Source organism: Plecotus auritus (assembly GCF_963455305.1).
Source record: "Plecotus auritus genome assembly, chromosome: 6".
Taxonomy (NCBI): domain Eukaryota; kingdom Metazoa; phylum Chordata; class Mammalia; order Chiroptera; family Vespertilionidae; genus Plecotus; species Plecotus auritus.
The window spans coordinates 94,413,493-94,439,550 of record NC_137773.1 but is presented as its reverse complement, the minus strand read 5'-3'; the positions used below and the strand labels follow the sequence as shown (position 1 = coordinate 94,439,550).

Genomic DNA, 26,058 nt, shown 5'->3' with positions numbered 1-26,058 from the left:
TCCTCTCTGTTGCAGGAATCCACATGGTCTTGGAGGTGTTTTCTGAAAATATACAAACATATTCTTGACCAAAAGTTTATAAAGGAATCTTTTCTATAAATTTGACTTGGGATCCTTTTTCATTTTTTGCCCAAACGATTATTTTTTGGCTTGTTTAGACACCATGTGTGTTTTTCATGGGTGTCTTGCTGTTAGCATTACAAATGAAAGTTAATTTTCTAAAGTAAAAATTTTCTAGATGTAATTTACTTACAGGATATTTTTCCTTACATGATATTCTTCTACTATTCCCCCCTTTTTATTTAAATATTAGAAGGCTTTTGGAAATTTTATAATGTAGTCTTGATAGCTTTTAAATTTTAATTTTTTGCAGTAAAATATGACTGCTTTAGGTTCATTACATGTTACGCAATTTTACCATGAGATGAACTACCAATAAAAATTTTAGTTAACACTGTAGGAACAGCTTTTTGTCCAGTACCATTAATTTTTCTAGAATATTCGCTTATTTCAATTAGCCAATTTAAATTAGTCTGAGAACTTGACTAATATTTTACTGTCAAATTTAATACTCTAACAACAATCTTATTTTACCCTGTAAATATTAGTGGGAAGGATTATTTGCCTTCTTGAGTAGGCCCTAAGCATTCCTGGTGCTATGTTGGATTTAGATATCAAAACCCCACTTCCCCACACCATGGGTACAAGACAACTCAAACAAGTCTTGTTGCAGTGAGAGGGCAACTGCTGTCGGCCAATTCTCTGTCTGTTACCTGGGTCCCGATTTGAGCTGGGCATGGGAAGCGAAGCAGCCATGGGGGCAGGAGACCTCCCTGAGAAGGGGTGAGGGTTCAGGCCCCTGCAAAGGTGGGGGGGGGGTGAGGGTCTGTGCCCCACCTTTGTTGACTCCCAAGTTCTCTCCTGTCTCTAAGTTGTTCCTTCCCTGAGGAATCTTACCTGTCTCTGGCTAACCAGCCATCCTCCGGGGCCAAACAAGGTGATGTGATGTTCAGTTCTGTCTCCTTGGTAGCCTATGCCCCCATGGCCTCCAGGCCCAGCACCTGCCTTGGGATCCCCTCGCCTGCTGTCCTGGCCCTCGCACTAAACACATATCTTGGGGAACCCAGGTTTCTTCTCCAGGGAGGGCCCAGCTCACCCCACTGGGCGAGAGACAGATCCATGGTACCAGCCAACACGAGGCTTTAACCTCAGGATGAACAGAAAGCACAGGCAACAGCTGTGGGTAATTGGATTGTGAGAAGAGGGCCCCTCTTGGCCAAAAGGGCAAGAGAGGCCAATATAGAATGCTCAGGTGCCTTCCCAGGGGGCCCTCTACATAGTGGAAGGGATTAAATCCTTTCATGTCCTTTTTAAATTGCTGCCAGACATTCAAAGAATTGGTTTTTAAGTTTGTTTGGAATAATTGTACATTATGCTGTTGTAATTCTAAAATATCAAGAGATGTGTTACCTTTGTCTCCAAGCACCAAAAAGATGATTTTTTGTTGATTCCCAAGGGTGCGAGGTACTATTATAGGTAATGGGGGTAATACAAATCTGGGAAAAATTATAATGACATTGTAGAATAAAATCACGTAAGGATATTCTTTGCTCTAGGCCATGGCAATTCCATTTCAAACTGGTTGTCAATTTCTTTTTGTATAGACAAGGTCTTAGTTACATTTTCTGCACCTCTCCCAGGAGCAAGTAGTTATAATCCCTTCCTTTGGTGTCCACGCAAGCCAGAAACCTCTCTTTAATTTAACACACAAAGGATCAGTGGTTTGATTTTGTGTCATACAAAAGGAAAGCTGGGGGGCAACACCTGTGTAATTATACTTCCTTGCCCCACCCATGGTCCTCCTGGATGAGCAAGGTGTTTGGTATTATTGGTGACTACATTAGGCGGGGGATCAGCCCACGTAAAGGCTCTTACCCATGAAGGGTCAGGAACATAAGTCCAAAATACTTTCCCATTTTCCCCAGGTAATATTACCGTACAGCTGATGACTGCTAACATGGCAAGAAAGACGTTCTCAGGTATTGTTGGGGTTCTGGTTACCTCACAATTTCTTTTCTATTTTTATTTTTTTATTATTATTTTTTTACATATGTGTCCTTATTCCCCCATTACCCTCAACCCCCACTCATGTCTGCATGCATTGATTAAGCTCATATGCATGCACATAAGTCCCTTGGTTGATCTCTCCCCCTTACTCCCACCGACCCCCTCCTTCCCTGAGGTTTGAGTTTCTGACCGACGTTTCTCAGTCTCTGGATCTATTCTTGTTCATCAGTCTATGCCGTTCATTATATTCCACAAATGAGTAAGATCATGTGATATTTATCTTTCTCTGCCTGGCTTATTTCACTTAGCATAATGCTCTCCATCTCCATCCATGTTGTTGCAAATGGTAGGAACTCCTTCTTTTTTACCGCAGCATAGTATTCCATTGTGTAGATGTACCATAGTTTTTTAATCCACTCATCTGCTGATGGGCATTGAGGCTGTTTCCAAATCTTAGCTATGGTGAATTGTGCTGCTATGAATATAGGGGTGCATATATCCTTTCTGATTCGTGTTTCTAGTTTCTTGGGATATATTCCTAGAAGTGGGATCACTGGGTCAAATGGGAGTTCCATTTTTAGTTTTTTGAGGAAATTCCATACTGTTCTCCACAGTGGCTGCACCAGTCTGCATTCCCACCAGCAGTGCAAAAAGAGTTCCTTTTTCTCCGCATCCTCGCCAACACTTGTCGTTTGTTGATTTGTTGATGATAGCCCTTCTGACAGGTGTAAGATGGTACCGCATTGATGTTTTGATTTGCATCTCTCTGATGATTAGTGACTTTGAGCAGGTTTTCATATGTCTCTTGGCCTTCCTTCTGTCTTCTTTCAAAAAGTGTCTATTTAGATCAGTTGCCCATTTTTTGATTGGGTTGTTTATCTTCTTTTTGTTAAATTGTATGAATTCTCTGTAAATCTTGGAGATTAAACCCTTATTGTTGATATCATTGGCAAATATGTTCTCCCATGCAGTGGGCTTTCTTGTTGTTTTATTGATGGTCTCCTTTGCTGTGCAAAAGCTTTTTATTTTGATGTAGTCCCATTTGTTTATTTTCTTTTTTTAGTTTCCATTGCCCTAGGAGCAGTATCAGTGAAGAAGTTCCTTCGGCATATATCTGAGATTTTCTGCCTGTGGATTCCTCTAGTATTTTTATGGTTTCCCATCTTATGTTTAAGTCTTTTATCCATTCTGAGTTCATTTTTGTGTATGGTGAAAGTTGGTGATCTAGTTTCATTTTTTTGCATGTATCTGTCCAATTCTCCCAACACCATTTGTTGAAGAGACTGTCTTGACTCCATTGTATGTTCATGCCTCCTTTGTCAAATATTAATTGGGCATAGTGGTTTGGGTCGATTTCTGGGTTCTCTATGCTACTCCATTGATCTATATGTCTGTTCTTGTGCCAGTACCAGGCTATTTTAAGAACAGTGGCTTTGTAATACAGCTTGATATCTGGTATTGAGATACCCCCTACTTTGTTCTTCTTTCTCAGGATTGCTTCAGCTATTCGGGGTCTTTTTTTATTCCAGATGAAATTTTTTGAAGGTTTGTTCTAGGTCTCTGAAATATGCCATTGTTATTTTAATGGGAAGTGCATTGAATCTATAGATTGATTTGATGATGTGATTGTACCAATCCATGAACACGGTATGTTCTTTCATCTGTTTATGTCTTCCTCTATCTCTTTTTTCAGTGTAGTGTAGTTTTCCACGTATAGGTGTTTTACCTCCTTAGTTAACTTTATTCCTAAGTATCTTAATTTTTTTGGTGTGATGGTAAATGGGATTGATTTTTTAATCTCTCTTTCTGTACTTTCATTATTGGTGTATAGAAATGCCATAGATTTCTTGGGTTAATTTTGTATCCTGCTATATTGCTGAATTCATTTATTAAGTCTAGTAATTTTTTAATGGAGTCTTTAGGGTTTTCTATATACAGGATCATGTCATCTGCGAGTAAGGACAGTTTTACTTCTTCTTTTCCAATTTGGATGCCTTTTATTTCTTCTTGTCTGATTGCAATGGCTAGTTTTCCAGCACTATGTTGAAAATGAGTGGTGAGAGTGGGCATCCCTATCTTGTGCCTGTTTTTAGGGGAAATGGTTTTAGTTTTTGCCCATTTAGTATGATGTTGGCTGTAGGTTTGTCATATATGGCTTTTATTATGTTGAGGTATGATCCTTCTATTCCCACCTTGCTGAGAGTTTTTATCAAGAAAGGGTGTTGGTTTTTTGTCAAATGCTTTTTCTGCGTCAATTGATATGACTATGTGATTTTTATCTCTCAATTTGTTTATGTGATGTATCACGTTTATTGATTTGTGGATATTGTACCATCCTTTCATCCCCAGGATAAATCCTACTTGGTCATGGTGTATGATCTTTCTGATGTACTGCTGGATCTGATTTGCTAGAATTTTGTTGAGGATTTTGGCATCTATGTTCATGAGGGATATTGGCCTGTAATTCTCTTTCATTGTGTTATCTTTATCTGGTTTTGGTATTAGGGTGATGCTGGCTTCATAGAAGGAGCTTGGAAGTGTTCCTTCCTCATGAATTTTCTGGAATAGTCTGAGGAGGATAGGTTTTAGTTCTTCCTTGAATGTTTGGTAAAACTCCCCTGTGAAGCCATCTGGCCCCAGGCTTTTGTTTGCTGGAAGCTTTTTGATGACTGCATAAATTTCTTCCATAGTTATCAGCCTATTGAGATATTTGGAATCTTCCTGAGTGAGTTTTGGAAGGGTATATTTTTCTAGGAATGTGTCCATTTCCTCCAGGTTGTCTAGTTTGTTGGAATAGAGTTGTTCATAGTATTTTTTAACAATCCTTTGTATTTCGGTGGGGTCTGTTGTTATTTCACCTCTTTCATTTCTGATTTTGTTTATTTGGGTCCTCTCTCTTTGCTTCTTGGTGAGGCTGGCTAGAGGTTCATCAATCTTGTTTATCCTTTTGAAGAACCAGCTATTGGTTTCATTGATCTTTTGTATTGTTTGTTTGTTTGTTTGTTTGTTTGTTTGTTTTTTGGTCTCTATGTCATTCATTTCTGCTCTGATCTTTACTATTTCCTTCCTTCTGCTCACTGTGGGCTTTTCTTGTTGCTTTCTTTCTAATTCTTTGAGTTGTTGAGTTAGATGATTTATTACCATTTTTTCTTGTTTTTTTGAGATAGGCCTGTAGAGCTATAAACTTCCCTCTCAGGACTGCTTTCATTGTGTCCCATAGGATTTGCAATGTTGTGTTTTTATTGTCATTAGTCTCCAGGATGTTTTTAATTTCTTCTTTGATCTCATTGATAATCCAATCATTGTTTAGTAGCATGCTATTCAGCTTCCAAGTGTTTGAATTTTTTGGAATGTTTTTACCGTAGTTTATTTCTAATATTATGCCATTGTGGTCTGAGAAAATGCTTGATATGATTACAATCTTTTTGAATTTGGGGAAACTTTGCTTGTGACCCAATATGTGGTCTATTTTTGAAAATGTCCCATGTGTACTTGAGAAGAAGGTATATTCCATGGCTTTGGGGTGAAATGCTCTGAAGATGACTCTTAGGTCCATCTGATCTAGTGTGTCATTTATAATTGCTGTTTCTTTGCTGATTTTTTGTCTAGAGGATTTATCCAGTGATGTCTATGGTATATTAAAGTCTCCTACTATGATTGTATTGTTGTTGATCTCTCCCTTGAAATCTTCCAGGAGATTTTTTATGTATTTGGGTGCTCCTGCATTGGGTGCATATATGTTTACCAGAGTTATATCTTCTTGTTGAATTGCACCCTTTAGTATTATGTAGTGGCCTTCCTTATCTCTTATTATGGCTTTTACTTTCAGGTCTATTTTATCAGATATAAGTATCACAACCCCAGCATTTCCATTTGCCTGAAAAATGTTTTTCCATCACTTTGCTCTCAGTCTGTGTGAATCCTTTGCTCTGAGGTGGGTCTCTTATAGACAGCAAATATATGGGTCATGGTTTCTTATCCGTTCAGCTACCCTATTCTTCTGATTGGTGCATTTAATCCATTTATGATTAATGTTATTATTGACAAGTACATGTTTGTTGTCATACTTTTCCTTAGTGTTTGTGTTTCTTTTTGCCTTTCTCTTTCTTCTTTTTACAGCAGTCCCTTTAGCATTTCTTGCATTGCTGGCTTGGTAGTGATAAACTCTCTTAGCCCTTTTTTATCTTTGAAGGTCCCGATTCCACCTTCAATTTTGAATGATAGCCTCGGTATAGTATTCTTGGATTCAGACCCTTGCTTGCATCACTTTGTATATTTCATTCCATTCCCTTCTGGCCTGGTGTGTTTCTGTTGAGAAATCAGTTGATATTCTGATAGGAGACTCCTTGTAAGTAACTTTCTGTCTCTCTCTGGCAGCCTTTAGGATTCTTACTTTGTCGTTGGTGATCGCCAATCTAATTATGATGTGTCTTGGTGTCAGTCTTTTGGGGTTCAACTTGTTTGGAACTCTATGTACTTCTGGGACTTGCATAGTTTTTTTCTTGCCAATATCAGGGAAGTTCTCTGTCATTATTTCTTCAAACAGGTTTTCTATTCCTTGTTTCTCTTCCTCTCCTTCTGGTAACCCTATTAAGCGAATGTTGTTTCATTTTGTGTTGTCCCAAAGCTCCCTTAGGCTCTCCTCTTGCTTTTTAAGTCTTCTTTCCAGTTACTGCTGTGTTTGTGTGTTTTTTCCTACCTTGTCTTCTAATTCGCTGATGCGGTCCTCAGCCTCTTCTAGTCTACTGTTTAGGCCTTCCATTGTGTTCTTTATTGCAGCTATGTCATTCTTCATCTCCTCTTGGTTTCTTTTCATTTTGGTGACATTCTCATTCAGCTCCTTATAGTTCTCACTGAGTTGTGTGTATTTGTCATTGTGTTGTGTGTATTTGTCATCCATACATTTAAACATCCTTATAACCATTACTCTGAATTCTATCTCTGATAAGCTGCTAGACTCGAATTCATTTAACTCCCTCTCTGGTGATTCCTCTTTTTCTTTCCTTTGGGAGTTGCTTTTTTGTCTCCCCATGTTTTCCTGTAATGTTTTAATTGTAGATCCAATTGCTTTGCTACCCAGGTTTTTTTTGGGGGATGGTGCTGCTGGCGTAATCTCTCAGTTCTCCTGGGCTTGTTAATCTAGTGTAGCTCCCTTCTTGAGCTATTTGGGTTCTTTTAATGTAGGCCTGCGAGCTTGAGAGGCACAACTGCGGTGTCTAGAAGTCAGCTGCATGGAGGGGATTGTCCCAATTTTTGCTGTCTTGCACCCTTAATTGAAATCACGCGTGCCCAGCAGGGACTCACATTGGCACCCAGGAACCGTCTGTTGGGGTGATGGGGCTCAGGGGGCCTGCTCTCTGGAAAGGAGTGACAATGGTGCCCAGAGTTCTGCATATTGGGGTGGGCAGACCCAGCTTTTGCTGTTGCACCTGTGGTGAATAGGCGCTTACTCCCAGTGGCGCCTCACAGGATCGCCCTCGGTATGTTTGCCAGCAAGGCACACTGAAGGACTCTGAAGGGCCCTGGCAGTGTAGCTGCGCCATTGAGGCGCCTGTGGGCCGGTATCCAGGATGAGTGAATTCAAAACTTCTACTGCTGGGGGGGAGTGAGCCCCCACTTGTTCAAGATCACACCCAGGGAGAACTCACAGTGGCTCCCACTAGCACCCTGTGGGTAGATGCGCTCAGGGTGCCTGCCTGTTGGAACTTAGCTTCTGTGGAGGTGCGCTTCCGGGCACGGAGTTCTGATGCACTCTGAGGGGTCCTGGCACCAGGGTTGAGCCGCTGGGGTGAATGTGGGCAGTTATCCAGGAAGAGGGAATTCAGAATTTCTACTGCGGGGCTGCTCGCCCTTGTCTGTGCAGAATCACACCCTTGGGGGCTCTCAGCAGCTCCCAGGCGCTGCCTAAGGATTGGAGTGCCCTGCGCAGCTGGAAACGTGCGAATCCGGGTACTCGTGAATCCAGAGTTCTGCTGCTAGGGAGGGGGAGGTTGCACTTACTGCTGCCAAGCAGTGCACCTTTGGAGGTGGAGGTCCCAGGGTCCGCGGGTCTGCACCTGGGGTAGCAGGATTTTGGCTGGAGTGGCTGCTGGGTTGCGGGGCAGTTCCAAGGCCTGTCTGGTTGTTGGTGGTGATGAGTTCCTAAAAAAGGCCGTTCTCCCCCTCAAGATGGTGTGGGCTCCACGCTGGAGTCCCGCTGACTTGAGAGTGCCCACAGAGGTGGTAGTCTCTCCTTGTCAAGGAGAGCCTGTCTGCCAGCCCCTGCTGCTCCTGCGAGATTTAACTTTCCCTCAGTCACTCACACACACACCATGCACATCCACACACTCTCCTTTCATACCCTCACTCACTCACTTCTTCTCCCTCACCTCCGTCCTGCCAGCCGCCATCTTTTTATTATGTAATACTTTAAACAATAAAGAATTTAAATAAAAAATAAAAAAACATAACACTTAAAATAAAAAAGTTATTGAAATCCAATTTGAAGAAATAATGACAGAATAATTCCCCTAACTGGTGAAAGATGTAGACTTACAAGTCCAGGTAGCTCAGGGTTCCAAATAAGAGGAACCCACAGTGGTCCACACCAGGACATATCATAATGCAAATGCCAAGGGTTAAAGACAAAGAGAGAATTTTAAAAGCAGCAAGAGAAAAGCAGTTAGTTACCCACAAGGGAGTAACCGCCATTATGACTGTCAGCTGATTTCTCAAAAGAAACTTTGCAGACCAGAAGAGAGTGGCGAGAAATATTCAGTGATGAATAGCAATGAACTACAGCCAAGATTATTCTACCCAGCCAAGCTGTCATTTAGAACTGAAGGTCAGAAAAAGAGCTTCACAGACAAGAAAAAGTTAAAGGAGTTCATTACCACCAATCAGTAGTATTTGAAATGTTGAAGGGTATTCTTTAAGAGGAGTGAGAAGAAGGAGGAGGAGGAGGAGGAGGAGCAGGAGAATAAGAAGAATATGAACAATAAAGTGTGGCAATAAATACATATTTATCAACAATTGAATCTGAAATGAAAATAAATGAATAAGAAATCTAATAAACAAATAAACTGGTGAATAAAAGAGAACCAGAGGCATGAAAACATGGAACAGACTGATGAATCTCAGAAGGAAGGGGGGATTGGGAAGGGGGAAGAGATTAACCAAAGGTCTTATATGCATATATGCATTACCTATGGACACAGATAATAAAGTGGTGAAGGCCTATGGTGGGGCAGGATCCAGTTGAAGGGGGGTACTGGGGCGATAAAATGGGGCTATCAGTACAACTCTCAACAATAAAGATTTTTTTAAAAAGCTCAAAGGAGGATGAAAACTAAAAACCCAAAAAAAAAGAGTAAAAATAATAACAATAGAACAAAAACACAGAAAAACAGCAACAAGATTTTCCTAGAATAAAATTATATAAATGATCTGAGAAGCCAAGTGAGAGTTTTCCACATGAGTAATACTACTTACAACTAATATAAGGGTAATATGCTAATTAGACCGGACATCTTCTGGACAAAGCCATGGTGGCAGGGGCCAAGGCAGAGGCAGTTAGGGGTGTTCAGGCCAGCAGGGGAGGGCAGTTAGGGGTGAGATTGGGCCTAAACAGCCAGTCAGACATCCTCCAAGGGATTCTGGTTTGGAGAGAATGCAGGCCGGGCTGAGGTACCCTACCCCCCATGCATGAATTTTGTGCATCGGGCCTCTAGTCAATCTATAAAATAAGATAAAAGTACATATAACTATCTATGTAATCAGAGAATAAATTATTCACTTTTTTAAATTTTTCTTTATTGATTAAGGTATTACATAAGTGTGCTGACCACCCCCTTTAACCCCCCTCTCCCTCCCCACTCACATCTTCACACCCCTGGTGTCTGTGTCCATTGTTTATGCTTATATGCATGCATAAAGTCCTTTGGTTGATCTCTCCTTATCCCTAGCCTCACATACCTTCCCTCTCAGGTTGGACAGTCTGATCGATGCTTCTCTGTCTCTGGATCTGTTTTTCTTCATCAATTTATGTTGTTCATTATATTCCACAAATGAGAGATCATTTGATATTTATCTTTCTCTGACTGACTTATTTTGCTTAGCATAATGCTCTCCAGGTCCATCCATGCTGTTGCAAATGGTAGAAGTCCCTTCCTCTTTTAGCAGCACAGTATTCCATTGTGTAAATGTACCAATTATTCACTTTTTAAAAATAAATATATTTTATTGATTTTTTACAGAGAGGAAGGGAGAGGGATAGAGAGTTAGAAACACCGATGAGAGAGAAACATCGATCAGCTGCCTCTTGCACACTCCCTACTGGGGATGTGCCCGCAACCAAGGCACATGCCCTTGACTGGAATCTAACCTGGGACCCTTGAGTCTGAATTCCAAAGCTCTATCCACTGAGCCAAACCGGTTAGGGCCAATTATTCACTTTTTAAACTAAATTTCTTGGGGTGACATTGGTTAACAAGCCCATATGGATTTTAAATGTATATTTCAATGATACATGATCTGTATATTGCATTGTGTATCCACCACCCACAGTCAAATCATCTTTGTCACCATATATTTGGCGCCCTTTACCTTCTAGTAACCCCACCTCCTTCCTTCTGGTAAATATCATGCTGTTATCTGTGTCTAAAGAAATCACTGTTGCACATGAAATAAACTGGAATGTCTAAGTATTTCTGAGTAAGGTTGGGAAAACTGTAAAAGTAGGAACAAAGACACAGGGGAAAACAGTTCCTAAACAGAGCAGAAAGTTTAATAAAGTGGTTACTTATGCCTGGCTGATGTGGCTCAGTGGTTGATCATCGACCCATGAACGAAGACGTCACCAGTTTGATTCCTAGTCCAGGGTTGTGGGTTCTACCTACAGTAGGGAGCATGCAGGAGGCAGCCAATCGATATTTCTCTCATCAATTTTCCTGTCTCTCTATCCCTCTCTCTTCTTCTCTCTCTAAAGTCAATAAAAACTTATTTAAAGTGCTTACTTAAATTGTAAAGAGAAGTTGAAAATAACAAATAGAATTGTCAGAAAAAAAATAAAAAAGCAAGTTGTATAACCACATGCTAACGAAAGAATAGCAATTTCTGACTCCAAGACTTCGATCCCTGCAATCATGGGCACTTCCTCATCCCTAGGACAACTGGCCATTTTATGCCTGTCATCCCAACAAGTCTTTTCAGAGCCTCCTTTATGTCTTTGTTCTTCAGACTGTAAATGAAAGGGTTCAGCATGGGTGTGACCACGACATACATCACTGAGGCTGTTGCACTTGAGTGTGAGTTTTGGGTAGCAGCAGAGCTGAGGTACACTCCTAGGCTTGCACAATAAAATAAGGAGACAACTGACAGGTGAGATGCACATGTAGAAAATGCTTTATACTTCCCCTGAGCTGATGAGATTGCACATATGGAGGACACTATCTTAGCATAAGAGTAAAGGATACCAACAAGACAACCACCACCCAGCAACACAACTCCAAAATACATCACCATGTTATTAAGAAAGGTGTCAGAACAGGCAAGTTGGACCATCTGATTGAGTTCACAGAAAAAGTGAGGGATTTTCAAGTATGCACAGAAGGATAGTCCTGACACCATTAAGCTTTGTAACAAGGCATACAGGGCACTCATGATCCAGGACACCAGAACCAGCAGTCCACAGAGCCGGGGGTTCATGATGACTGTGTAGTGCAGGGGGTGGCAAATGGCCACATACCTATCATAGGCCATCACAGTCAGGAGGAAGTTGTCCAGTCCTGCAAATAATAAGAAAAAATACATCTGGGTGATACAGCCTTCATAGGTGATGACTTTGTTCTTTGTCTGGATGTTCCATAGCATCTTTGGGACAGTGGTGGAGGTGAAACAGATGTCTACCAAGGACAGGTTGGAGAGGAAGAAGTACATGGGCGTGTGGAGGTGGGAGTCTGAGCTGACGGCCAGGATGATGGGCAGGTTTCCCAACACAGTGGTCAGGTACATGGAGAGGAAAAGCCCAAATATGATGGGCTGCAGTGCTGGTTCTTCTAAAACTCCCAGGAGAATAAATTCTGAAATTGATGTATTGCCTTGTACCATGTGGTAGAGTTGATGACTAGGAACAAAAATATTATGTGAATAATTCTTACACTAAGCAGTGTTCATAACAATTGAAATACTACCATATGTATTTTGTCATGACGAATTAATATACCTTTTTAAAAAAATCATCTGAGGGTATTTTTTCCATTGATTTTTTTAGAGAGAGTGGAAGGGAGGGAGGTGGGGAAAGAGATAGAGAGAAACATTGATGTGAGAGAGACACATTCATTGATGCCTCCCATACACAGCCTGACTAGGGCCAGGAATAAAGCCTGCAACCAAGGTGCGTGCTCTTGACCGGGAATTGAACTTGAGACCCTTAAGTGTGCTGATGCTTTAACCACTGGGAAAAACTGGCCAGGGAAAGAATCAATATACGTATTTTGAATGGATCTGGTTATCTTTATGGATCTTCCCTGACATCTTTCATTAGGAGTTTCTATCCCACATAGACCTTTTCCCCAGGAGGTCATGTCATGTACCTTTTTAATGAAAATTGATTTTCTGTACCTTAGGAATATATGTTGAGTACTGACCATCACTAGGCAGAGGGTATACGATACTGGGAAACAAAAGCGCAGAATATAATGATGATGAAAGCATATATACAATAAAACAAGTCATGTCAGATTGAGAAAGGTGCTGTGAAGAAAAAAAAATAGTTATAAGAAAGAGTGGGTGAGGGTGTTATGTTTTTACTGGGAGTTCAGAAAGCCCTGCAAACAAGGTGACATTGGAACAAAGACCTCAAGGAAGACAGAGAGAGAGACACAAAGATATCTGGGGGAAGTGTGTGCCCTGTTGGTGAAAGAGCCAAGCAAAGACCCTGAGATTGACACAGTCTCAGATACTTAAAGCTCCAAAAGGAGCCAGTGCCTCGAGGGGAGTGAGCAAGAGGGGTGAGAGAAGAGGCCAGAGGAAGTTGGGGAATGAGGTGGCCTCGTTGCTGTTGCTCAAACTTTAAGACACAGGGAAGCCTTCATTATCTGTTGTTCCCGTCAATGTATCATTTTATTTCCAAAAAATCCTTTCAGTTGAAATTTCATTTGTTTCCTCGCATTCTGGCACCTTTATTTTAAGGGTCACATTTAGAGTGTATGGGCTCAGGTACTGCTGCTCTTCAACTGTTCAGGGCCCACAAAATACACAGGCACAAAACAACACACACACACACACACACACACACACACACGCACACAGCAGAGCCTCAGAGTGCACTCTGAGTGCTGGGGCCATGTTACTACAAGGCTCTACTTACTCCAGCCACATTAATTAGGAAAGAACTGATCCAAGGAAGATGTCAACATTAGATTATCTTTACCCTGAAGAATGTGAAAATACTGTAGTATGAATTTCAGTTGGTAAGTCTCCCATGAACATGTATATAACATGGGTTCTGCACTCAGATGACTATTTGAGGTCCTTGATTTAAGAAAACATAAAAAGCACCACAAAGGCAAAGAGGGGAAAGATGTAAACATGTGTTAGGAAAAAAGGTCTCAAATGCTCAAACCTAGTACACTGCAGGTGGGCATGCAAGTTGGTGCAGCCACTGTGGGAAACAGTATGGAGTTTCCTCAAAAAATTAAAAATGAAACTCCCATTTGACTCAGTCATCCCAGTTCTAGGAATATATCCTAAGAAACCTGAAACACTCACCAGAAAGAATGTATGCACCCCTATGTTCATAGCAGTGCAATTTCCAATATCTAAGACTTGGAAACAGCCTAAGTGCCCATCAGCAGATGAGTGGATAAAAAACTATGATACATTTACACAGTGGAATACTACGTGGCAATAAAAAATAAAGGATTCTTGCCATGTGCAACAAGATGATGGACCTGGAGAGTATTATGGTGAGCGAAATAAGACAGAGAAAGATAAATATCACATGATCTCACTCATATGTCGAATGTAATGAACCAAATAAACTGATGATCAAAAATAGACCCAGAGTCACAGAAGCATGAATAGACTGTTGAACCTCAGAGGGAAGACAGGGGAAGGTGGGTGGGAAGAGATTAACCAATTAATTTGTATGCATATATGCATAACCTGTAGATAGAGACAATGGGGTGGTGAGATCCTGGGGTGGGGAGAGGTGAATGGGGGAAAAAGAAGGACCTATGTAATACTTTCAACAATAAAGATTTAAAATAAATAAATAAAATGCTCAGATGGTTCTTGAGAGTTTGTGATGAGGAGTAAGCTTCCTCGGTTCTGGCAGCATTCATATTTCCATTACTGTGTTCCCATTATGCCCAGAATAATTACTAAAGCAGCAAAAAACAATGAATTCTCGGGAGAAAGGAATGATATCTTACAATGTGAAGATGCCTTACCGATTTAACATCCCACTAGAAAAATGAGCCAAGGGAATAAATGTACAATTGATAACAGAAGTGTGCAATATATAACAATAGCAGTAGATATTTAATGGTGAAATGATTAAAGACTTTCTAAAGGATATCAAATGCAAAACTGTTGGAATAAGAAAACTGCTTTTGAATCTCAGATCTACTATATATTAGCTATTAGTCAGTGGAGAGCCAACTGAATCATTCTAGATTTTAACATACTCACTCAAATAGTGGAAATTTCCTTTGTCTGGAGGTGGGTTGACAAGTTTCATTACTATATATAAAAAGCTTAGCATTGTTCCTTCCTGTTAGTAAATGAGTGGTTATTACTGGTCATGAGCTGAGGCCTAATTTTTTCATCAACCCTCCAATGTCTCTATTGCTTCCCCACCTCTAGGTAACAGAATAATTTTAAAGCTAATCAACATACTCTTTTTGCATATTAAATACAAATTTTCATATGAATAGCCAACATGTGAAACAGTATTGTGAATTTTATGTCTCAAGAAGTGTTGCAAAATAATATTTGTCCCCTTTGGTCTGAGTATTTCTAATAAAAACGGAGCATGCTCACATACATTCCATCTTAAACACTGAAAGAAATGCCCTCAGTTCACTGCACAGGCCTTCAAACTTAATTCTCTATTTTACAGCTCCTCTTCACTGCAAAACTCAGATATGTTCTAATTTTACTGAAACCCCTTTATAGCCCCATTCCCTATTAGTTCTCATTCAATTGAACTTCCTTTGCCATCACTTAACTGTAACAACATATTTGAGTCCAAAAGACACTTCTTTTTTTTTTTTTTAACAAGTTAAATAAATTCATTACAAATCAATGAGTCTACCTACCAAACAAACATGACAATTTTTTGGCTTGATTCTAGATTGGTTTGCCTCTCTGGTGACCTCAGGTAAAAGTTCCCCATTTCCAATATCACTGAACATTTTGTGAAGTACCTAATGGGCCTTCTGACTCACCTGAGTGGGGTTTCTGAGAAAAAGGTCTGTGTGTGCAAACCTGAATTCTGGATGGTTGATGTGGAGACTGAAGCTCTGTCTCCAGACAGAACAACAGGAAGGAGAGAAGCATCAGTTCCAGCGCCAGACATAGGAAACCAAAAGCAACAACCATGTCCTGTCCAGCTCAAGAACGGCCACCCTGAGGGACTGCAGTAGAGGAGGTATATACAGCTCCCCATGTCTGCTCATTAGGCACTGTTTCCATTGTTACCTCCTCCTCTGAGCACATTACTTCCCTGAGAGACACTGGTGTGGACACAGAGGAAATTATTCCTGCTATTTCTCCTCCCAAGAGGCCAAATTAGAAGTCAGGCAAATCCAGTTTTGATTACTCCTTCTCTGTAAACTCACCTGCCTTCCAGAGTTTTAATATCCTTGCATCTTATCTAAACCTTGGGTTAATGTTTTCTCTACATCTAAGATTGAATAGCCTATCCAGGCTAGGTCTCGTGGACCTCCAAAGTAATGACTTGTGGCAAGGAACAACTGATATCTCCAGGAAACTGTTATTACCCTCTTCAACAAGGGATAGAAGAGTCTTCCTTTGCTATAAAACCATGGGTACAATAACCTTGGGCTTTGGAGTTTTGTTCATGCAACACAAGTTAAGAACTGTCATTTAGCACTTCATTTACAAAATGTTGGTTAATATATGATATACTTCATAGTTTTGTGCACTATGAACCAAGCTTAGAGTCTTATACAGATGATCTCTTTTAATTTCTACAAAACTCCATTTGTTAAAACCCATACTATTACAAACCTCATTCTACATTTGAGAAATGTTCAGAAAGGTGAAGTGATCTGGCCAAAATGATAGACTGAGTAAGGGATGAACTATTATTGGACCTCCATTAATATTTTTCTAGTTCTCATGTCTAGCCAGGGGTTTTCAACCAGGGGTGGGTTAGCCTGCAGGGACATTTGGTAATGCCAGGAGAAAGTTTTGGTCATCACAACTGGAAAAATGTTCCTGCCACCGAATGGTTCAAAGCCCAGGATGTGACTCAACATCCCCACTATAAAGAATTATCTAGAAAACATGTTAATAGTGGGAAGATTGGGAAACAACATTTTAGGCCATAACTTCCCTAACATCAATGTGTAAATGAATCACTTGGTGATCTTGTTCAATAGTGAATTCTGCTTTGGCAGCTACATGGTGGACCCCATGAAAGGTTCGGAGTGGGCTGGGGTCACGCACCTGTGAGACCATAATGTATCAAAAGAGATTTTTATTCCAGGTACCTGGGTGCAGGTGGACTGAGACCGAGAAAGGCATCAGTGAAGAGAGCAGGGAGAGATAGGTTTTTATTAATTTTTCCTGGCTGTAAGCCGCTCTGCTGACATAAGGGTCTGGTGTGTCCTTGGTTCCGCCCAGCGTCAGATGGTTCGTGGTTATCTAGACTATGCAGTGCTCAAGGTTGCAAGCTTTCTGTAAGATATCTTTTAAGCACAATAAGTTTTTTTCTGCCCCATTTAATTCTCTTTAACCCATTTACCCAGCGGTGCTGTATTTGTAATTATTTCTCAGTTAATATTAATATTAATGCTACATATCCTGGTCTGTGTACCACTTCGAGTATCAATGTTGTGGGTCAGTGTTAGACTTAGATGTAGGATTTTCAGGTCTTTTTACCAAGAGCCGTCCCACATATCACGTGAGACATTAGGGGTCAAGTGTTAGACTCAGTAGTTCAGATTCTGCATACACAAGTTACACTTGCCTCTTGAGTGTATTCCCTCATGACAGGAAAGAAAACTTTTAGGCCTTTAGTTCTTTATTTACAAACTCAGGAAATTTTATCTGCATTATGGAGTTGATGAGAAAAGTGATATTTTAGAGCTCAGCTATAAGTATTAAATATATATATACTCTTTCATTCAGGGTTTCTCAAGTGCAGCATGAGTGGCATCTTGGATTGTAAGAGGGTCAGAAGTTCCTCCTGGAAAAATATCTTCCTTCTCCCCTCCCCATAATGGCAGATCCTAGTAGATGTGGATGGGAAGCTTCATACATAACAGTGGTGCCAACAGGCATTGTTGGCAGAAATGGACCTGTATCTGAGAGATCCAGAACTTGCTTCCATAGCCACACCATCCTGGCAGAACCTCCTATAAAAAGCTGAGAGATCCTGGGCAGTGCAGAGGTGCTGTCTGCTAATGCTGGCAGAAAGGTACGAGCCACAAGAACAAAAACTAACCTCTCTATGCCCCACCCAACTCAATAGGGCCAGGTGGAGAAAACTGAGATGCCTGAAACAATATAGCAGGGCCAACAGCCATTGCTGGCAGGGGGGGTGGAGTCACAAAATTATGAATTTCCACTGCCTTTTCCACCCATTTTGGAAGAGCTCAGTAGAGGCAGTGGAGATACCTTCAAATACACAATGGGGCCACCATTAGTAACAAGGATTTAGCACTGGGAACTTATAAAACTTGTTCTTCACTACCCACCATATACCCCCACCACCATCCTAGTGCCCTGGACTTGAGGAGAACCAGTTACAGAGGGAACACCCACCATCCAGTGGGTGAGCACCACTTTCCTTAACCAAATTGATGCTGTTGCACTGTAATTTCAGAGGCCAAATGGTGCAGGTAGAATAAAACAAAAACTTGCACTACAACACCATTTATAGAAAAACAAAAGAAAATGCCCCACCAATCAACCTGTTGGAGTGTTGAGAGCAAAACACAGTAAAAGAGCTCATGACCTCAAATTTCCAGGCAGAGAAACAATATGGCATATATCATGAACAACCAATGAACACAGAAGCACAGAAATGGAATTGTTTCCAGAAACCAAACTCAAAATTATGGCAGCCTGTGACTTAAATGACAGAGAATTTACTATTGCAGTTATGAAGAAGCTCAATAAGATACAAAGGAATTCAGAAAGGTAGTTCAATGAGCTCAGAAAGAAAATTAATGACCAGAAGGAAAAATTATTTTTTTTTCTGTTCTTCAGATTTTTTTATTCACTTGATTTTTAGATTCACTTGTTGGTAGGTATGTATTTTATGTCATTTTGTTGTTCATAATTTTTATCTTTACCTTTTTCTTCTTCTTCCTCTTCTTAAAGAACACCCTTCAGCATTACATGTAATCCTGGTTTGGTGGTGATGAACTCCTTTAGCTTTTTCTTGTCTGTGAAGCTCTTTATCTGACCTTCAACTCTGAATGATAGCTTTGCTGGGTAGAGTAATCTTGGTTGTAGGTTCTTGCTGTTCATTACTTTGAATATTTCTTGCCACTCCCTTCTGGCCTGCATAGTTTCTGCCGAGAAATCAGCTGACAGTCGTATGGGTGCTCCCTTGTAGGTAACTAACCGTTTTTCTCTTGCTGCTTTCAAGATTCTCTCTTTGTCTTTTGCCCTTGGCATTTTAATTATGATGTGTCTTGGTGTGGTCCTCTTTGGATTCCTCTTGTATGGGGTTCTGTGTGCTTCCTGAACTTGTAAGTCTATTTCTTTCACCAGGTAGGGAAAGTTTTCTGTCATTATTTCTTCTAATAGGTTTTCAATATTTTGCTCTTTCTCTTCTTCTGGCACCCCAAAAATTTGGATGTTGGTACGCTTAAAGTTGTCCCAGAGGCTCCTTACACTATCTTCATATTTTTGGATTTTTTCTTTTTGTTTTTCTGGTTGGGTGTTTTTTGTTTCCTCATATTTCAGATCTTTGGTTTGATTCTTGGGGTACGTTGATCTACAGTGGAGTTTCTGTATATTCTTTATTTCAGACAGTGTATGCTTAATTTCTGACTGGTCCTTTTCCATTTTTTTTGGCATTCTCATTAAGGTCCTTGAAGGTCTCACTAAGCTCCTCGGAGGTCTCATCAAGTTTCTCTGTGGTTTTTAGAAGATTCTTGAGTAACCTTATAAATGTGTTTCTGAACTCTATGTCCTCCATTAGTTTGCTTTCCTCCATTTCTCTCATTCGTGACATGTTTCTTTGTCTCTGCATTTTGTTGCTTCCTTATGTTGATGAAGTGGCTTTGTGTGGTAGGTGACCTATAGGGGCCAGTAGCTCAGCCTCCCCAATCACCTGAGGTGGACTCCTTTGGTACACCCCTTTGTGGGCTGAGTGCAAAGTCTTGGTGTAGTTAAGCCTTGATTGCTGTTGGTACACTGGGAGGAATTGACCTCCAGGCCAATTGGCTGTGAGGACCCGCTGTGTCTATAATGGAAGAACTGCTGCACTGGAGACACGCTTATGGTGCAGGACTTGTTTCAGTGAGGCTTTGGTGTTCACTGAGTCTGCCTCTTGAATGTGTCACTTATGGATGTGAGGAGTTGAAATCTGGTGTCTCACACTGACCACTAGGTACACTGGCTTCTGGATCTCCAATGGGGTGCAGGTCAGCTACTGTCTGAGGCCACCCAGCAGGAGCTACAGCAAGAACTACAGTTTTCTCCTCTTTGCTTGGAGTTTGGAGGTTTTGGAGCTGTCTGACCCGGGCTGCAAGTTTGCTAGGTTAAGCTGCGATAGGGCAGGCCATTCATATGCTAAAGCTGCTGCTTGGAGCTTGGGTGGGTTCGTAGATTGTGCAGGGCGGGGTCTCAGGGCGTGACTAGGCTAGGGCGTGGCAAACAGCATGGCTGCCAGTAAGCCGGCTCTGCGTCTCCGACTGTGTCCCCGAGTCCCACGCCCCAGCACAATAAACAATTGTTCCTGCACGCAGCCCTGCAAGCAAGCCTCCCTCACTTTCCCACCCCACGGCAGACAGTCCAGCTTCTCCCCGTAGGAGTTTGGGTCCCCCGCGTCTCCCCAGAAAGGAGTTCGGAGTAATCGGGAGCTTATCTCCCTTCGGGTTGAAAACAGCAGCGCTTTCAGTCACCCGTCGCCAGCCCGATTCGCGGGTCTCCGTACCTCAGCTTTTCAGCGCTTGTGCACCCCTCAATGCTGTTTGCTCTTTCCTTTTAGTTGTAGAACTTCCACTCAGCCAGCTTTCCCGTGGTTCTGGGTGATAGATGTTTTGTCTTTTAGTTGTAGTTTTGAAATTGTTGTGCGAGGCAGCAGTTTAGGTGCTTACCTATGCCGCCATCTTGGTTTCCCCTCCAGAAGGAAAAATTTACTAAAAATATTATAAATATAAAAATGGACCAAACAGAAATTGTGGAGCTGAAGCACTCAATAAATTAGATGAGGAATGAATTAGAGAGCACTGGAAATAGAGCAGGCCAGATGAAAGAGAAAATTAGCGAGCTCAAAGATAGAAACCTAGAAATGACTCAGAAGGAAGAAGAGCCATACACAAAAATAAACTCAAAATGGATAAAGGACTTAAATGTAAAATGGGAATCCATAAAAATCTTAGAAGAATCCATAGGCAGCACAATATCAGACATATGTTGTAGCAATATCTTTACTGACACGCTCTTAGGGCAGTGGAAACTAAAGAGAAAATAAACAAATGGGACTACATCAAAATAAAAAGCTTCTGCACAGCAAAAGAAACCATCAACAAAACAACAAGAAAGCCCACTGCATGGGAGAACATATTTGCCAATGTTATCTCTGATAAGGTTTTAATATACAAAATTTACAGGCAAGTCAGACAACTTAACAAAGGGAAGATAAACAACCCAATAAAACAAATGGGTTCAGGACCTAAATAGACACTTTTCAAAAGAGGTCATAAAGATGGCCAAGAGACATATGAAAACATGCTCAAAGTCACTAATCATCCATGAGATGCAAATCAAAACAACAATGAGGTACCATCTCACACCTGTCAGAATGGCTATCATCAACAAATCAACAAGTGCTGGTGAGGATGCAGAGAAAAAGGAGCCCTCTTGAACTGTTGGTGGGAATACAGACTGGTGCAAACACTGTGGAAAATTGTATGGAGTTTCCTCATAAAACTAAAAATGAAACTCCCATTTGACCCAATAATCCCACTTCTAGGAAAATATCGCAAGAAACCAGAAACACCAATCAGAAAGGATATATGCACCCCTATGTTCACAGCAGCACATTTTACAATAGCTAAGAATTAGAAACAGCCAAAGTACCCATCAGCAGATGAGTGGATTATAAAACTGTGGTACAGCTACGTGATGGAATATTATGCTGCTGTAAAAAAGAAGGAACTCCTACTATTTGCAACAGCATGGATGGACCTGGAGAGCATCATGCTAAGGTTAATAAGCCAGTTAGAGAAAGATAAATATCACATAATCTCACTCATTTGAGGAATATAATGAACAACATAAACTGATGAACGAAAATAGAGCCAGAAGGAAAAAATAATTTAAAATATAATAGAAATAATCCTGTTATTTGCAGAGTTTAAGTATTTCCAACAACTTTTGTGATATCATACTATGTTAGTACAGTTTTGGAAATATTATTATACTTAAAATCCCTTTGTTCAGATTTGATTGAGGTGGAAAGACAAAATGGCGGCAGAATAGACGTGTCCCGGAGCTGATAAAATGAGTAACTAAATCAAATAACATCCACCCTGAATTGGCAAAGGAGACACAGCTGGTGAGACAATTCACAGCTGGGAAGGGCAGAGGACACCTGGAGAACAGTAAAATCAGGGATCTGGGCTGGGGAGAACTGCGAGATCTCTGAGCCCAGAGGGTCAGAGGGAAACAGCATGGCCAGAGGCCGCACCCCTTGGGTCAGGCACAGTGTCTGCCTGTGGAAAGGAGGTCCACAAGACTTCTGGAGGCAGAGGATTCTAGATGTGGGTCCACCACCTCTCTCCATCCCTCCCTCCCCCCACCTCCCACCCAGTGCATCGGGCATCTAGTAAAAAATAAAAAAATAAAATTAAAAAAAGAAAACACAATACTTTTCACAGTAACACAATTAGTGCTTATCAATTTTGCTCTTCTTATTTCAAGTCATCTCTGACATTAAAGCCATATTAGATTAAATGATGAAAACTTGCCTTTCTTTGTAGACTTCACTGGTAGATATACATTTGATAGTCAATTTTTGTCAGTGTCTATAGTAGGAATTGAAGACACTGAGCTGAATAGCATCATAAAGCCAGGAGACCAGTTATAAAGCAGAATAGCATGTTTGTAGTGTAATTGCCTGACACTGAACTTTAAATTTCCAAGTCATTCATTTGAAAGATAACCATGTTGAATAAACATATGGCCACCTCTGTGACACAGCTATGAGACAAGCACCCAGGCCAACTGGCCCATGAAGTTCTCCTCAGGTAAGCCCTGGATAACATAGATAACTGACTTCATGAACAACTCTCCTTTTCACTTTTCACATGCTAAGACCTGCTCTTAAGTTTTAAATTCACCAAGAAAGAGTGAAAATTTGATACTCTATGAATCCTGCCCTTGGACTGTAATAGATGCAGAGACCACAGTTGTGTTCTCTCTCTCCTTCCAGCTCTCTCTCTTCTTCCTTCTCCTCCCTCTTTCTCTTCCTCCTCCTCATTCTCCTCTTTCCTCCTACTTACCCCCTCCCTCCCCATGACCTCCTGTGTGGACTTCAGGCAGGGTGTGTGAGCAGGATTTGTGAACAACAGGTTCTCTGATGGTTGCTGTTTGGGTGCATCTTGCAATCATAATAAGAAACACAAGGGCTGTTCCAGCCACAACATTGGCTCAGGTCAGTGTCACAAGAATTCATGCCCATGTGAGTGCCCCGAGGCATTTATAATGCATATCTTTTTTATAAAAAGGCTGAGACTTAAATGGAACAATATTTAAAATCTACCTTATTAAGAAGAGATAGTGATGTAAAAATGAATGACAGATGCATAGTGAAAACTGGTTGCATATTTTCCTGTCCAATAAAATTAAAGTCCTTAGATGCCACATGTAGTTTTGTCCATATGAGTAATACAACTCTGATTATTTCTTTCAGGAAAATAGCTTAGCATAATATATGTCACTTGAAAAGAAATTATTTCAGAGAAATCCAAGTTGTCCCATGAAAGATAAGGAAATTTCCAAATATTTCTGATCCAAGGTTGAGAAAAACTTTAAGATTGTATAAAAATTGTAAAAACAGAAAACTCTATATATTATAGCAGAAGCTTAATAAAGTGAGTTACTTATATTATACTAGAGGCCCGGTGCATGAAAATTCATGCACTGGTGGGGGACATCCCTTAGCCCGGCCTGTCCCCTCTCACAGTCTGGGACCCAAAGGGGTGGGACGCGACCCGGCGATCAGGGGAAGACCAGGCCACATCACACCGCTGCTTCTGCCACTGCCGGCACTGCAAGCCTCTGCTAGTCCTGGTTACCTGAGCCTTGGGTGGCTCTGGGAGGCTGGGCAGCCGCCATCTGAGGCTTGCCTGTACGTTGGGCTGGCCCTGGGCGGCTGGGGGGGCTGAGGAAACTGGGTGCTGCCATCTTGTGGCTGTGGGCACCACAATATTTGAGAGCATGGCAGTCAATTAGCATATTCCCTCCTTATTGGCTGTGGGCACCACCATCTTTGAGGGCAGGGCAGTCAATTAGCATATCCCCTAGTTATTGGCTGTGGGCACCGCCATCTTTGCGATGGTGTGAGGGTCAATTAGCATATTAACTCTTTATTAGATAGGATAGAGAAGTTGAATACAAAAAATGGACATGCCAGGGGATAAAGAGAAGGATCCAGTTCTCTTCCACATGATCAATCACAGTTTCTGGTTTCAAGGGGTTGAGCCATGCAATCAAATGGCACTTTTTCAGCCCCAGAACAATTGTTCCTTATATACCAGCCATCCCCAAGAAGCTATTCAGAGCCATTTTTATGTCTTTATTACTGATACTGTAGATGAACAGGTTCAACATAGGTGTGACCACAGTGTACATCACTGAAGTGATTGAACTTGCCTGTGAGGTGTGGATAGGAGCAGAACTGAGATACACACGTAGGACTGTACAATAAAATAAGGAGACTACTGAGAGGTGAGACGCACAGGTAGAAAATGCTTTATACTTCCCCTGAGCTGATGACATTCTACATATGGAGGACAATATTTTAGAGTAAGAGTAAAGGATCCCAGCCAGAGGACCACCTGCTAACTGCCCAGCTGTAAAATACATCACAGTGTCATTAAGAAAGGTGTCAGAACAGGCAAGTTTGATCATCTGCATAAGTTCACAGAAAAAGAAGAGAATTTCTAATTCTGCAGGGAAGGACAATCTTGATATCATTAAGCTATGTAACAAGGAATTCAAAACACTCATGATCCAGGACAGCGGAACCAGCAGTCCACAGAGCCAGAGGTTCATGATGACTGTGTAGTGCAGTGGGTGGCAGATGGCCACGTAACTGTCACAGGCCAACACAGTTCGAAGGAAGTTGTGCCAAACTCCAAAGAATGTGAGAAGATACATCTGTGTGATGCAGCCTTTATAGCTGATGACTTTGTTCTGTGTCTGAATGTTCCACAGCATCTTTGGGACGGTGGTGGAGATGAAACAGATGTCTACCAAGGACAGGTTGGAGAGGAAGAAGTACATGGGTGTGTGGAGGTGGGAGTCTGAGCTGACAGCCAGGATAATGAGCAGGTTTCCCAACACAGTGATCAGGTACATGGAGATGAAAAGCCCAAATATGAGGGGCTGCAGTGCTAGTTTCTCTGAAAGTCCCAGAAGAAGAATTTTCAAATTTGTGTATCATTGCCTTGGATCATGTGGTAGTGGTCAAAATTAGGAAGAAAAATAAATTGATTAATTTTACACATGTGGGTATTAACATAGTGAAATGCTAGAATTTATGTTTTTCAGTCAAGAAATTGTATACTTATATTGATTATGTTGCCTTCAAGGGGTCTGCTGTGACAACTGTGATTAGGAATTCTTGTCCTACACTAAGCTTTCCCCAAAGAGGGCATGTAATGTACAGTCTTAATGGAAAATTCTTTTATGCATTTGAGGAATTTATGTTGAGTACTCACTATCTTCTAGGGTAAGAGTATAGAACGCTGAGAAATAAAGTTTTCTACAATCCAATGATGGAGAAAGAATATAAATTACCAAGTAGAAAAACATATGCTCTGTCAGATAGTGACAGATGCTATGAAAAAGAAAAGCAGGCATAAAGTAGAATGAATGGAGATGTTGTATTTTACTGAGAGTTCAGAAAGACCTGCAACATGATATTTGAACCAAGTCCTAGAGGAAGACAGAGTGGGAGTCATGAAGTTATCTGGGGGAAGTGTGTGCCGGGCAGCGGGAAGAGTTCGTGCAAAGACCCATAGGGTGGCATTTGCTTCAGATATTCAAGCCTACATCCCAGGTATGTGCCTTGACCAGGGATCCAACCATGACCTCCTGGTTCAAGGGTTGATGCTCAATCACTGAGCTGCACTGGCTGGGCAATACCTGCTTGTTTTTTTAATCTAGAGTGATCAAAATGACTTCTTAGTACAACAGCCTTCTAATGCATTTTAGGTAGCAAATTTTATCATCTGAAAATGTGGTTAGTTACTTTTATCCAAGACATGAGCCTACTATTGCTTTTTCTTCTTTGGTTGCATTGGTTTGAAATTTCAGAAGAGTGATGACATACATGACAGTAGCAGGCATATT

The 26,058-nt window shown here is 41.1% G+C and overlaps 3 protein-coding genes across 3 annotated transcripts in view; all 3 read right to left on the bottom strand.

The window, feature by feature from the left end:
• Nucleotides 1-26,058, bottom strand: part of LOC308251761 (olfactory receptor 7A10-like) — a gene marked incomplete at both ends in the record, with an annotated part of 299,707 nt that overhangs the window by 120,776 nt on the left and 152,873 nt on the right. The gene's annotated exons all lie outside the window — the stretch shown is intronic.
• Nucleotides 11,188-12,153, bottom strand: LOC308249721 (olfactory receptor-like protein OLF4; the record flags this gene model as incomplete). Its single annotated transcript, XM_080671471.1, has 1 exon — nucleotides 11,188-12,153. The coding sequence occupies one exon, from the start codon at nucleotides 12,151-12,153 to the stop codon at nucleotides 11,188-11,190; it is 966 nt and encodes a 321-aa protein (XP_080527597.1).
• On the bottom strand, nucleotides 24,229-25,134 carry LOC308250605 (olfactory receptor 7A10-like; the record flags this gene model as incomplete). The annotated part of the gene is made up of 1 exon (XM_080673290.1): nucleotides 24,229-25,134. A coding segment is annotated over one exon (906 nt), but the record flags the coding sequence as incomplete, so codon positions are not given.